This window comes from Bos taurus, chromosome 15, assembly GCF_002263795.3.
Source record: "Bos taurus isolate L1 Dominette 01449 registration number 42190680 breed Hereford chromosome 15, ARS-UCD2.0, whole genome shotgun sequence".
Classification (NCBI taxonomy): Eukaryota; Metazoa; Chordata; class Mammalia; order Artiodactyla; family Bovidae; genus Bos; species Bos taurus.
The window spans coordinates 56546670-56562009 of record NC_037342.1 but is presented as its reverse complement, the minus strand read 5'-3'; the positions used below and the strand labels follow the sequence as shown (position 1 = coordinate 56562009).

General features: G+C 52.1%; 1 protein-coding gene across 5 annotated transcripts in view; it reads right to left on the bottom strand.

The window, feature by feature from the left end:
- The window catches only part of MYO7A (myosin VIIA), a 112645-nt gene that overhangs the window by 80938 nt on the left and 16367 nt on the right, over positions 1-15340 (bottom strand). For all 5 annotated transcript variants that reach the window (XR_009490688.1, XM_010812768.4, XM_015474829.3 and 2 more), the window contains exons 3-4: positions 13377-13490; positions 9148-9300 (exon numbers count right to left, since the gene is read on the bottom strand). Coding sequence is in view for 4 of the 5 variants with exons in the window: in XM_010812768.4 (XP_010811070.1) it covers positions 9148-9300; positions 13377-13490 (267 nt within the window). In the remaining variant the exon portion in view is untranslated. The remainder of the gene's footprint in view (positions 1-9147; positions 9301-13376; positions 13491-15340) is intronic.

Here is a 15340-nt window from a genome sequence, read left to right as displayed (position 1 = left end):
ACCAGAGCCACAGCCACACCCTGGCAGCCTCAGCCCCTAGGCGGCCATGCAGGGTAAGCACTGCTGCCAGCACCACATACCAAGCCAGTGCCCACCCCATGGCCAGCTGTGCCATGCAAAGCAGTCCTGGCCTGAGCGCCCCAAACCCAGGCTTCTGTCCTACCAGACACCGCCCTTCTGAGCCCCAGAGGACCCTCCTCTCCCCATCCTGGCTCTTCCTCTGAGTAGCCCATGCCAGAAGCAGCTGAGCCTCACCAGGCTGACCGCCTGACCGTGTGCCAGAGCCTGAGCAGCAGAGATGGGGCGGGATGGGGAAGGAGGCTGGAGGGGAGCTGCCAGGCCAAGTACATATGGAGAGCGGGAACCTGCTCTGTGCTACTCACCCACCCTCCACAGTTAGTCTGAGGTTGGAAAGTAGGGACAAAAGAGAACTCGTCAGTGGGAATGGGGTGATAAGGATCTGCTCCACCAGCAACACCCAGCACAGCCCAGGTGAGTCTATTGGGCTGACTCCCCAGAGCAGGACCTGTCAACCTCTAGCCCCAGGGGGCCTCGGCCACTGTCCCCCACAGCTCAGTCCTGCCAAGCAGTGGGAATCAGCTAGATTATGGTCCCCAGGTGGGAGAGACAGCCACAAGAAACATCCCTGTGAATTTAAAAAGATGATAACGATAACCCTGTATGCGAGACAGCAAAAGAGACACAGATGAATAGAGCAGTCTTTTGGACTCTGTGGGAGAGGGCAAGGGTGGGATGATCTGGGAGAATGGTGTTGAAATATGTATATTATCATATATGAAACAAATTGCCAGTCCAGGTTCAGTGCATGAGACAGGGCACTCGGGGCTCGTGCACTGGGATGACCCAAAGAGATGGGATGGGGAGGGAGGTGGGCGGGGGGGTTCAGGATGGGGAACACATGTACACCCGTGGCAGAGCAAAACCACTACAATATTGTTAAGTAATTAGCCTCCAATTAAAATAAATAAATTTATATTTTTAAAAATTTAACTTACAAAAAAAATCCCTGTGGCAAATCTCTACTTCTCTGTCTGTCCATCTGTAAAAGGGGTATGGTTAACACCCACCTCCCAAGGTTGCTGTAAAGACCAAAGGGCACAACCTTTGGACAGGTGCCTGGTGCAGAGCTGGCTGTCCACAAGCGCCTTCCTTTCTTCTGAGTATTTCCTTAACGGCAGGCATGGCTCTCAACCACTTGGCCCTTGATTGCCATGTGGTCTGAGGCCGACTGTGTGCTGTCGTTCAGGAACCCTTCCCTGAGGCACAAGGGAAAGCTGACACCCACAGCTGACTGCCAGGGAGGAAGAGCCTGGGGCCAAGGGAACTCACCCCAGGCACACAAGGTGGAGAGGGTGCAGGCAGGCAGAAGGCTCTCGGTGGGAATCAAGCACAGGGCAGTGAAAGGACAGGGCATTTGGGAAGATGGCTAGGGAAAGGTCACCCTGACAGCCAGGGAGGATAAATAGCAGTTACAGAGGCTGGAGGCAGACGCGCTATTTCAAACCCAATGAACCGGTCAACGGGGGAGTCAAAGCCAGACCGAGGTGGCCCTGAGGAGAGGCTCGGTGACCAAGCACAGGGAGGGGCAGTGCCAGAGAGGGCGAGGGTGCACTGAGACACCACGAGGAGCCTTCCCGGGGCTGGGCCTGGACCCTTTCTCCCCATCACCCTTCCGTGGCCCTCTCTCCTCTGCCCACAGCCCAAAGGGCCCTCCTGAGCACTAGGCCCCTCAGCCCTCTGCCTCCTGGACATCCCCACTTGATGTCCACCAGCCTGCCCAGACCACAGCCCACTCTCCCCTCCAACCCTGCTCCTCCTCTGCCTCCCAGCTCGGCCATCAGTGCCACCACTGTCCTTCACCACCATCTTCACCAGGGCGGGATGCTGGGGGAGGCTCCCCCTCCTTCCTAACAACCCACTTCTCTCCATGGACATGGCCATGTTCCTGGCCAGGCACCTCCCTTTGGACTCCCAGCTTCCACCATGCCCTCTACAATCTGTCCACCACTGGGAATCTGGGTCAGCTCTTTGAAAATCTGACCGTGTCATCCCCCTGCTAAAAACCTTCAAGAGGTTCCCCGTGGCCTCAGGACAAAGTCCATATCCTTTCCCTGCCCACAAGACCCCTGAGCCCTGGCCCCTGACAGCCACAGCCCACAGACAGAGGCTCTCTTCACATTAAACTCTCAGTTAAAAACATCACACTCCATCCCCTTCCCCCTCACCCAGCTCATGACCGATCATTCCTTTCATCCAAGAGATAACCGCTTCCTCCGCAGGAAGCCAGCACCCTCCCATGTGACCCATCACAGCCTGCCTGGCTCCTTTCACTTGACCATCTGACTCCTCCATAATTCTGGTTCAAGGCCTCTGGCCCCAGCCTTGCTCTCCTCTCTACCTGGGGTCAGTACTATGCACAGTACATAGGACATGCTCAGCAAGTGTGTGGTGAGTGAATGAAGAGTGACTAAATTAATGGATGGAGAAGAAATTCACTGTTGTCCACAGGAAGCAGCAAGGAAGGGAGCTAAGGGGACAAGGGTTAGTTGCTCAGTCATGTCCGACTCTCTGCAACCCCATAGACAATAGCCTGCCAGGCTCCTCTGTCCACAGAATTCTCCAGGCAAGAATGCTGGAGTGGATTGCCATGCCCTTCTCCAGGGGATCTCCTGCATTGCAGGCAGATTCTTTACCACCTGAGCCACCAAGAAAGTCCATAACGGGAGACCCCTGTCAGCAATACTGTGGCAGCCCTGCCTATGCTGATAGGAAGGATGGCCGGGGGCTGTGGCTAGTGGAAAAGCACACAACAGTCTGGGCAGCAATGCTATCATATATGTAGAAAAAATTTTAGCATAATTTAATATCACAGATATCATATATACATAGTCTTTCTCTTAGAGGATAGATAAGAAGTTAGTAGCAGTGGTTGTTGTCTGTGGCAGAAGGAATACTTTCCAATCTGTAGTGCCTGCACCCATTTCAAATTAAATAATGAAAAAGCCTCTTCCTTCAGAGAGAGGACTCACCTCAGCAGAGGAACAAGGACACACCCCCTGTTGGGCACAGGATTTGCAGCTCCCAGGCTATCCCTCCCTGTGCTGTCAGAAGGCCCCTGTGAGGCGTAGTTACGACGCTCCTTCTCAGATGGGAGAACTGAGCCTCCAAGAAGGGGAGGGACTTGCCAAGGTCACACAGCAGATAAGTGGGGAGTGGGATAATGGAGGGACCCTGGTACCAGAGCCCCAGCTCTCACCTCCCCACCTGGACTCCCCCAAATCCCAGGGATTCACCTGCAAGACTGTGAGGCTGGTGGTAGGGGAGGCAGAAGAAGTGAGGGGCTTGGCCACTGCTGACAATGAGACTAAGGCCTCTCTCTGCACCTCAGCACGTGTCCACCCCCTTAGGCTCTGGGCACTGCTCTCTGAGCCCCTCTGGCCCTGTCTTTCCAAGGGTTCATGGTAAACAGAGGGTTAATGTCCACTCCCCAACACTGGCATTTTGTTAAGTCTCCAGTGATAAAGCCCACCCTGTGGGGCCGTGGGCTGGGGTAGGGAAGAGATAAGGATTATTCCTGAGTCAAGGACATAGCACACAGGTCCCTGGGGGGCCCCAAGTTCCAGGTGAAGATCAAGGAGCCTCTCTTGGCTCAGAGACACACCCCAGGAGATATGGTAGGAATCCACCTCCTCCTCTGGGAAACCCCTGGGCCTGCTATCCCTGGGGCCTTCCGCTTAGCAGGCCATGGAGACCAAGATACACATACTATACCAACGTCACAGAGCTACCCAACCCACTGTACCAAAGGGGTGACAGAGACCAGAAATGGGTAGGGATTCTCCAAAGGCCACCTGCCAACACCTGGATCCAGGTCTCCCAGCTCCCAGACCAGAGCTCCAGTCCCTACTCAGCTTCAGCCCTGCCACCTGTTCCCTGAAAGAGCCAGCAATGACCCCTGGCCTCTGGGACTGTTTGCTCTTTAGTCACTAAGTCATGTCCAACTCATTGCAACCCCATGGACTGTAGCCTACCAGGCTCCTCTGTCCATGGGATTTCCCATGCAAAAACACTGAAGTGGGTTGCCATTTCCTTCTCCAGGGGATCTTTCCAACCCAGGAATCAAACTTATATCTCCTGCATTGGAAGGTGGGTTCTTTACCACTGAGCCACCAGGGTAACCCACATAAGGGGTACTATGAGGATTAAATCAGTTAATTCATGTAAAATACTTATAACAGTGCCTAGCATAAGTTGAAGACTCAATAAACATTATTCATGGTAGTCTTCTAGAGATTAAAAATGCTGCCTTATCTGTGTGCTAAGTTGCTTCAGTCGTGTCTGACTCTTTGCAACCCTGTAGACTGTAGTCTGCCAAGCTCCCCTGTCCATGCAATTTTCCAGGCCAGAACACGGGAATGGGCTGCCATTTCCTCCTCCAGTGGATCTTCCCAACCCAGATATCGAACCCACATCTCTTAGGTCTCCTGCACTGGTGGTGGGTTCTTTATCACTAACACCACCTGGGTGCTAAAATTACACTAAAACAAAAAGATTCATTTCTGCCATATTACTCAGATATATACAGTAGAGATTAAGACAAAATTGCTCTAAACCTCACTCATCATATAGTATCAATGCTATAAGCAACCAACATCTCAATCTCACAAAAAAGTTTACTAACCCAATACTAAGTACTCGTCTGACTCAACAGAAGCACACTGTGTCTTTTGGTATATCTGATATATTCTGAGTATTTGATATAGTGATCAAATGCAGAATCATGAACATGTATATAACCCCTTCTTCAGAAGTTACTGATACTTGGTGGAACCAATGCTACCATAGTCTTAACTCACAATCCTACTGTAAATTACTCTACAAATTATCTCACACTTGAAATTAACAAATACTAACCATTCCCACTAACCATTCCTTTGGAAGGAAAGTTATGACCAACCTAGATAGCATATTCAAAAGCAGAGACATTACTTTGCCAACAAAGGTCCGTCTAGTCAAGGCTATGGTTTTTCCAGTGGTCATGTATGGATGTGAGAGTTGGACTGTGAAGAAGGCTGAGTGCCAAAGAATTGATGCTTTTGAACTGTGGTGTTGGAGAAGACTCTTGAGAGTCCCTTGGACTGCAAGGAGATCCAACCAATCCATTCTGAAGGAGATCAGCCCTGGGATTTCTTTGGAAGGAATGATGCTAAAGCTGAAACTCCAGTACTTTGGCCACCTCATGTGAAGAGCTGACTCATTGGGAAAGACTCTGATGCTGGGAGGGATTGGGGGCAGGAGGAGAAGGGGACAACAGAGGATGAGATGGCTGGATGGCATCGCTGACTCGATGGACGTGAGTCTGAGTGAACTCCGGGAGATGGTGATGGACAGGGAGGCCTGGCGTGCTGCGATTCATGGGGTCGCAAAGAGTTGGACACGACTGAGCAACTGAACTGAACTGAACTGAACCATTCCCACTGCATCTTGGTCAAAGGGATTCCAGTTCACATTCTCAGGATATCGTGAAAGGACCTTAGACTTGAATGTTTGTCTCAGTGGTGTCTGCTCAAAATTTTCTCCTTCAGTTGAGAGGTTGCTAAGGGTCCTCTGAGGGCTCTGCCTCTCTTAGGGTGCCTGAGGCTAATTTACGGCCCTGGGGTGCTGTCCCTCAGGCTCCTGGAGGCAGACCAGCTGGAGTAGGCAAGCCCTGGGCAGACAGTCAGGGACAGAGCATCCTCCAGGCCCAAGGCTATGAGCGGCCGGGGTAATCTGAGGAAATCGCAGGTGCGTAGGGCTGTACCCAGGGTAACCTAAGCCATGAAGTAACCAGGGTTGCCATGGTTAGGGACAGGTACAGTTTCTGGGTGGGACAATAGCCCAGCTGCTTCTTCAAAGCCCTGGTCTAATCCTACTTCATCCATTCAGTCACAGAAGCATAGAGTCAGCAAGTCAAGGAAACCTCCTTGAGCCCTGCAGTTCTGGAGTGCAGGACCCTGCACCAACAGACACCCTGAATCTTAGGTCCACAGACTACGCAAGCTGGGGACCTTCCAGGTGCTGTGGCTGGATTTCTGACCGTGAGTCTCTGAATGGGAAAGAGAGCTTAGACATCTCATGCGGGCTCCATCTCCATGCCCTCCCCACCCCCACTTCCTATCCCTCACCCTAAAATCAGTCAGAATGGTTACTACTAGCAAAACCTCTAATGAGCTAAATGGTGCAGACCGCAGGGTTTTCTGGAGAATCCATAAATCTCTGGAATTCTTTTATTTGATCCCATAGTCAACCTAAGTAAGGCCATAACATCCAGGCTGATTTCTCTCCTGACTGCCTGCTAATCACACACAGAAGAACATTAGTTGCTCAGTCATGTCCAACTCTCTGTGACCCCATGAACTGTAGCCCACCAGGTTCCCCTGTCTATGGAATTCTCCATGCAAGAACACTGGAGTGGGTTGCCATTCCCTTCTCCAGAGGATCTTCCCAACCCAGGGATCCAACCTGGGTCTCCTGCATTGCAGGCATATTCTTTACCATCTGAGCCACCAGAGAAGCCAGCTAATTAGTCTACTCTGAAAACTTAACAAACCAGATTCAGTGATCTGGGCAGTGAACAGAACTTCCTGAACTTTTGGGCAGTCCAGTGGTTAAGATTCTGCACTTCCAATGCAGGGAGTGAAGCTTCAACCTCCAGTGGAGGAAGTAAGATCTCACATACTGTATGGCGCATCCAAAAAAAAAAAAAGATTTACTTATGCCAGACTGTCTAAAATTTTTTCCTCTCTTCTCCCTTTTGGATCCTGTTTTTGCCTTTGTTCTTTGAATCAACCAACCGACTCCCTCACATAAGAGAAACCAGTTTGCTGGCAAAATTACTAAACTGTGTGCAAAAGAACCAACTACAAGCCTCAGAGTTATCCTTAGACATGGTATGCAGGGTCCCTGGTGGAGACAGCCCCCACTCAGCTCCTTCCTGTGAAGTTCCCCTCGACAGGAGACTACATCAGGACGCGAGCTCTGCAGCAGCCTCCCTGGGCATGCAGGGGGACAGGTTCCTGCTCACCTCCAGACCCAAGCATCACACTCCACCCAGGCCTGGGCGAGTGGCCATGGAGAGCCCCAGGTCTCTCCTGTGTCCACCTGCTATCCAAGGAGAGGAGGGGGCAGGGAACTGCCAAGAACTGGGGTGTTGACACCAGTGGTCCCGTGGGGTATCTCTGGCCTGGGCTCAAATCCTAGCCCCACCCCCCTGACTTGGGTGATGCTGCTCATGTCTGGAGGTATCATCATGTCCTGCCCTCTGGATGAGGGAAGGAGTAAAAGGGGCTTTGTCAGTACTAAGGGGCTCCCTGAGAAAGCTGCTGCTACACAATCAACACATGTCCAGGGCCAGAGCACAGCTTGAGAGCCCAGAGCTGCAGAAGGACCCAGAGTGGGGAGGGGGGCTCCCCAGAAGCTGAGGTGCCACAATGCCAGGGCTTCTGAGGGCCCTGAGAACTCCTTGCTGTGCTTCCTCAGGCTCCCTCAGACTCTCCCGGCCCTGTCTCCCATTCACGGTCCTGACAACTCACTTGCCTGGCACGGTCCTGCCTCAGGTCTTCTGATCATGCAATGCCCCTTCCTGAATGCCATCTCTCCTGGCATTCAGGAAGGGAACTGGGAGTGAGGCCTCACTTTCACAGACCCTGTGTGACCAGCTCTGCACTTATCACCCCACCTCCCCTGAGCATGACTGGCCTGGGGACCTGCCTCAGGAAGTTCCCTCCAGCTCTTTCTTTGTTGTACATCCATGGCTTCCTTTGCCCCTGAGCTGCTCAGGCCAGAGACATGCAGTGACCCCAGCATACAGCTCTACAACTCAGCCTTGTGAAGCCTCAGTTTCCCTTTCTGTAAAATGGGACTATGGGGCTAGATCAGCCATTCTCAGAGAAGGCTGAGATCCCTGAGGATTCCCAGGATCCTTTCAGGAAGTCCATAAAGCCTTGTCCTTTCCACCAGCATATCTGTGAGGCCAGATTTTCTTCATACACTTCAGCCAAAACAATATCACACCAGTATGGATGTGTGGCAGAAAATCAGGTTGTCTTCTATTGAGTTGGCCAAAAAATTCAGAAGCAAACAAACTTTTTGGCCCACCATAATATTAAGTCAGATACTAAAGATATTTGAATTTGAAAACCTGTAAAACAGTGCCACTCTTCTCATTAATTTTTTTATACTGACAAATGTATTTTCTTAAAAATATGCTATGTTATTCTGTAATGGATTTTTGTGGTCATTTTTTAATGAATTAATAATTTTAAATGTCCTGGTTATAATTTGTAATATGGTAAATATCAATAGATATGACATACATAAACAAAAGTTCTTTGAGGCTCTCAGTAATATTTAAGAGCATAAGGGGTTCCTGAGGCCAAAAAGTGTGAGGATCTCTAGACTAATGGTCTTGATGGGACCATCGTGTCCTGATGGTATCTGAGCTTACCTCTTGGGATCAACTCAGTCCTGGCTGAGTGAGATGTTCTTTATTTGTCCTCATGAGTTTCAAGGTGAGAAAGTGTGGCATGTGTGTATGACAGGTTCTAGTATCAAGGTTTTGGGGGATCCAGGAGCATGTTTCATCCTCCATCCCCTTCCTGAGGATACAGACTTCCAGCCCATCCTCCTCTTGACTTTGGAAGATCCATGGCAGGTCCTGATCCCACCGCAAACCCAGGGAAAACCACAGATCCCCCCCCATCCCTGGGCAAAGCACTGTTGCCCTCCCCTGCCTGGTCTAGTCTCCCAGCAGTTTCAGCAGTCTCCCTACAGAGCCACAGGAACCTGTGGGAAAAACTTCCCGTTCTGCAATCACAGACCACACAAGAAAGTGTTAGTCGCTCAGTCGTGTCGGATCCTTTGTGACCCCATGGACTGTAGCCTGCCAGGCTCCTCTGTCCATGGGATTCCCCAGGCGAGAACACTGAAGGGGGTTGCCATCCAGAACAAAAGAGAAAATAAGCCACAGACAGCGGCTGTGGGCAAGGGCTGACTCCCTGATCCCAGCAGGCCAGCTGCGGAGGCGGGGTGGGGCGGGGCTACAAGTGGAAGGTGGGCGGGGCGGCCGGCTGGTGGGGCAAGACTCACGTAGATGAGATGGTCTCGGTATCTAATGAGCAGGTTGCGCAGGATGCCGGCTTCATTGAGGTCCCCCAAGCGGATCATGTCCTCCACGCCGTGGACTGAAGTGGGGTGCATGGGCTTGATGTGCGTGGCGTTCTGCGGGGAAATCCAGTGTTCCTGCGGAGATGCCCAGTGGCTAACGTCAGCTCGTCCTCCTGGGACACAGGCTGCACTCTGCCAGGGAAGGGTCCCTGGAGGGACGGGAACCCCAGATATCTGCGACCCCATAAGGGCCTCGTCCTCTCCTGCGGCCAAACACAATCAGTTCTAACAGGTTGACTCCCACGAGTAAAAGTGATACCACCTACCCTTAACCTCCATGGAGCGCTCTTCCTCCTCTTAGGAAATTCTCTTTTGCAGACCTTAGAGGTGGGCACGGCAGGGACTTTGGCCCTACCTTGTGGCCGTCATAAAAGGGATTAGTCCCTCCAGTCAGTTTATAGGATGGAGTGAAAAGTGTAATAATTGGAGTTAGACTTGACCTCAAATCCAAACTCCAGTAAACAGTAGTACAAAAAGTTACTCGGATAGTGCAATACTACTGCACTATCTCCTGCTGCCATGGGGTGGCAGATGGTTGCACATCTGGGCAATTGCCTTGGCTTGTTCATAGAGCTTGCAAAGCCCTGGTTTCCTCTGACTGTTGGAATCCTCACCTCCCCATGGAGGTCTCCAGCACCCTCTACTCACAATCCTCACCTCTCAGAGAAATGGGAATCGCTCCTGTGCTCTGTAGTATGGCTATAACCTGAGTCAAACCTCCAAAGACCTCTGGGTCCCTCTCCCTATTCCCAAATACCAGAACCATAGGAGCCTGAGGACCAGGCAGGAGTCAGGGTTCCCACGGCTGGGTCAGGGCCTCCTCTAGGCACCCCCACACCCCGGGTATCCCACTGCAAGGCAGTGGTCACACTGGGTTACCATTGTGTGAACACGGTTCTGGCCCTGACCCCTCAATTTTCCCCAAGTCTGGGCGGTTAGGTTCCATGTTTGCTATAGCCTGGTTCACAGTGCTTCAAACAGGGGCCAGACACAAAGACAGGGCAGAGAATTCCTGATGAACAGATGGCTGACTTCTGACTACTAGGAACCAAATCTGAATTAAAAGCCAAGTCCTAGTCATGGAGAGAGCCCACAAGTCCCCTATTCCAGCTCCCTTACTTTACATGAGAAAACAGGATCAGAAGACCAAGGCCCTCAAAGAGCTCAAGGACAGGCTAGCCATTGCCAATGACTCCAGTTTCCCTGGCATTTCAAGGCACTTCCTGGGCCAGGGGCATTGCATTCCAGGTCAGGCCCTCACACAGCCCTGACGTGAATAGGCTGGATGGCGAGATCAGAGAACCCTCCTAGACTTTCCAATCCCGGGTGGAACATTCCTCTCTTCCATCCCATTTCTTGATAAAAGTTGATCCAATTGGAAAATTCCCTTTCCCTACTTGGTCCTAGGCCCTAGCATGGGCCAGAGGGGAAACCTTGCCAGGCAGGCTGTCTGCCTTCCCCACTCGACCCCAGCCTGTTTCCATAATTCCTCCACAGGACACTTCAGCCCAGAGTTAAGAGGTAGCTCAGCCTCCGCAAGACCCGTAGCCCTGTGCATGTCAGTTTGCTTCCCTGAACCTCTACGACCTCATCTACGAAATGGGGATGAGAATAACAATCCCCTTTTCTTAGGGATGTTGGGAGGGTTAATAGATATGATAATGGTCAACTTTTGTTTCACTCCTGTCAAATCTAAAAAGCCCTAGTACCTGGTAACTGCTCAACCAATCCTGGGTATTATCACTCTAATGCCTTCTAGTTTTTGTTGCAAAAGAGGTGTATATTCTCATTTGTTCCTCTTAACATTGCATCATGGAATTACTGGCCCTGTTTTACAGTGAGGCTGTACACTGGAGAGGTAGAGTGCTCTGCTCAGTTAAATGGCAGAGCTGAGCCTCTCCCCACTTCTTTCCTGCATGGAGAGTCACACAGCTGAGGTCAGCACCCCTCAGGTCAATGTCCACAGACAGCTACCACACAGACCAAAGTGTAACCAGGACAGAAACTGAGGCCTGGCCCTGAAGGTATACCAGGGAGAGACACAGAGGGCCTGGGGACACATTTGGGAAAGAGCTGACCTGGCAATGAATTCAGAGAGACAGGGACCATGTGCTCTGCAGAGGAGGGGAAGAAGGGGATGTCCAGCAATAAGAATGGCTTGGACAAAAGCAGAATATTAGCACTTCAGTGAAGATGGGAACCGTGGCCTCTCATTGATTCAGCACATCTTCATAGAGAAACTTCTCTAGGGAGAGCTTCATCGTGCTCCAGGGAACCAGATGTGACTCACCTGGCCTCAGGTTGGGGGAGTCTGTGGCAGACAGAGAAGTCAACGATGATAGCTTGGAGGTGGAGCAGGGAGGGAATGGGAGTGGAAAAAGCTGGTGAAAGAAGAGGCCAGAAACCACCACCCCTCCACCCGCCCGGGCCCAGCACCACCGAAGCAACGCAGGCCCCATCCTGTTCCCAGCCAGTCAGTCACATTCCTCCCCACTCTGCAGCCCCCATTCTCAGGGCCTCTGTGGGAGCGAGTGGGAGTGGATCTCTGGGATCTGGTGACAGTTACGGGACACCATCTGACATGCAACATGACCCAGGTGAAACTCAAGCCTGCAGGCAGAGTCCCTGGGCCCCACCCTGGGGGTTCCAGGCTGGTTCCTGGACCTATCTGTGCTGCCAGCCAAACCCGGGCCCCCGTTCTGCACCTGCAACCTCACAGGGGCTTCCTAGAGGGCCCTGGAACTGGAGCCTGTGGGATGACACTGTGGCACTCTGCTTTTAAAGCCCAGGGGACAAAAGTGTGGTTAACAGAACCGGAGCTCCAAAGTCACCACTGAGATGTCAGGAGAGGAATCACACACACGGGGCTGGAGGCCCGGGATCCTGGCCCCTCACGCAGCATCCCTCACTAGCTCACTAGTGTGAGTGGTCCTGGGGTCCCTCCCTGGACTCCAGTTTCCCCTTGAGGTCACAGAGGCTGTCCTCCCTGCCCTTCACATACACTGCGAGGACTTAAAAACAGAACTTGCGTCAAAGGGCTTTGCAAACCCCAAAGCTGGTACCTCTGGAGGCTGCAGGGATAAATAACAGTGATGCCCCCACCTTTCCACAGCCAGTACTGGGCCTCCAGGATCCAGAGCCCATCCCAACCCCCAACAGAGCCTTCTTCTCCAAGTCACTGCACCCTTTCACTTCCATCAGACTTGGAGGCTAAGACAGGACTCTCTCTATATCCCCAGCACCACCCAAAGCATTGGGTACAACCCAAATTATGGTGAACTGAATCTCCCCGGTCCCTCACGTCTCTACCAAACCACAGCCTTATACTCCACACCACATTTACACATGCCCCCGCCACATACACATGTGCCATGCCCATGAACACACGTCCAGAGTTCCCAGGCTTCCCCTCTTCCAGGCCACCCACCCATCTTCTCTAAGACTGGACCCTGACTTTAGACCTTTCCTTCCATCCCCAAGGCCCCACTCTCACTGCCTCTGAAATTTACAATTCCAGTGTCCCTTTCCGTCAGAGTCACGAGAGATAAAGGGTTCAACTGTTAGACTGATTCCCGGGCAGCACTGGGGTGGACAGTGGATTCATCTGATGCTGTAACCCCACAGAACCAGACTGGCTGTTTTCAGAGCACCTCCCCATTTTCTGAGTCAATAACCCTGTGAGATAGTTGTCGTTATCTCCATTTTATAGAAAGGGAAACGGGTTCAGAAGGGAAAGAGATTTGGCCAAGGTTGCATAGCTTGGGCATCAAGTGGGCAGGATGGGATTTGAATCCAGTCTCTCTGATCCCAAAGCATCCGTGAACCCAAGGAGCGCCCAGGCTAGTGCCACCTCCCTGCCCCCACCATATACACTCGCACATCCACACAGACACACATCTCTAATACCAGGCAGAATGGACCGAAGTATTTATGGAAATTAGAACAAGTATCATGGGGCAAAAGCGAGGTTCCTTCTCATGGGGGCCGTCGGGAAAGCTCCATGGAGTAAGGGAGCTCTGAGAGGCAGAAGTGGGGCCCAGGAATTGTCTCCACCCCCCCTGAGGCCGGTCCCTGCTAGGTACCTGTGTCAGGTCACTGCCAGCCTGTGCCCCTGTCCAGGCACAGGGGCGGGATGGTAACAGGCTACTCACATTGCCTTCATCGTCCACCACCTGGATCTGCCCAGAATCACAGAGCTTCACCACCGCTCCAATGGGCACATCAAACTCCTGTCCGGATCTCAGGTCCATCCAGACGTAGTCGCCCTGTGGGTGAGAGAGTCCCAGGTGAGCAGAGAGGGGCATCAGGAACACCTTCCGAGCAGTGCTGTGCCCACCCCGACCACCAGCGGCTCTTGCGTCGACCACAGAAGTGGAAAGAGAACCAGCACTCGTGGAAGCCTTGGTGCCTGGTCCTCGGTTGGGCACTTACACAGTGTCATGACTGTCCCCAGTTTACAGACGAATAAGCAGAGGCTCAGAGAGGGGAACAGCTGAGACCACACAGCTAAGCAGCTTCAAACCCAGGCCTGGCCCAAAGCCCGGCTCTCCCCAAGGCTCTACATCACATACAGGGACAGTAGACACATTGAGGTTTAGGCAGAAACACCGAAGCACCCAAACCACTTCCCCTCCGTCCTAAAGGAGTAGTTCCCCCAGACATTCAAACAGCCTCCATCACCTCCAAGGTCAACACTCACAGTCACAGCTATGACCTCCCTGCAGTGACACTGCTGGGCCCCGTGACACACGTGGACATCGCTCTCAGCCACACTGTCTCCTGGCTTGTGGGGACAGCCCAACAGTATCTCTTGGGGGTGGGCAGAGCGTCACATCTGTATCCCTTGCAGCATCTGGCACAGGGCCTGGCTCTCACTACATGTTCAGTGAGCATGCACGGAAGCCACATCTACAGCCCAGAGTCAGAGAATGGATTTAGAAGAACTACCTTTCAGCACTGGCATCAAACACGCATGTACTGAGCACCTACTAGGTACAAGGCACCGATGGATCTAAATGCTGGGGATCAAGCAGTGAGCATGGAGTCCACATTCTAGTTGGGAGGAGCCAGAAAAAATACTGAGGAAGTACATTCGGGTTGGAAGGAGGCAGAAAACAAGCACCTGAGCAAGTAATAGTCACTTGGGATAGCTGTAGTGTGGTGATGACAGTGATCCCAATGCTGGAGAATGACCAAGCCAGCCAAGCAGAGATCCAGTAGCTGGGGAAGCCACTCTGTGGAGGAAACCTCTGAACTGAGACCTGAAGGTGAGAAGCAGACAGGCTAGGAAAGAGCAAGGGTAGAAATCTGGGCAGAGGAAATGACAAGGGCAAAGGCCCTCAGGCAGGAAGGAAGGACTGATGAGAGAGAGGCGGGCAAGAACCAGGACTCATAGACTCTTATTCACCTGGAGGTAAAAGCTGAATTTTATTCTAATCTTAAGAAGAGTGTTCTTTTTGGTGGTTCCCAAATTCCCTAGAGGGTAAAAGAACCTGGACATTCTAATGAAAACATCAAGCGGCAGTTAGAAATGTAACAGCGGCTAAAATTGATTCACAATGAAATAAGCCCATGGATGGCCCAGTGCAAATAGCTCTGGGCTATGAGACTGGGTTATTGATATTTCTCCCGGATAGTTCTCAAGAGAAGACTCTTGAGAGTCCCTTGGACTGCAAGGAGACCCAGCCAGTCCATTCTGAAGGAGATCAGTCCTGGGGTTTCTTTGGAAGGAATGATGCTAAAGCTGAAACTCCAGTACTTTGGCCACCTCATGCGAAGAGTTGACTCACTGGAAAAGACTCTGATGCTGGGAGGGATTGGGGGCAAGAGGAGAAGGGGACGACAGAGGATGAGATGGCTGGATGGCATCACTGACTCGATGGACGTGAGTCTGAGTGAACTCCGGGAGTTGGTGATGGACAGGGAGGCCTGGCGTGCTGCGATTCATGGGGTCGCAAAGAGTTGGACACGACTGAGCGACTGATCTGATCTGATCTGATGAGACTGGGTTTGGGGACCTGCTTGGGACCTCAGACAAGTCCCTGACCTCTTTGAACCTCAGTTTCCACATGCCTCAGTGAGGGGTGGGCTTGTTGAGTACCAAAGCCAACTTGCC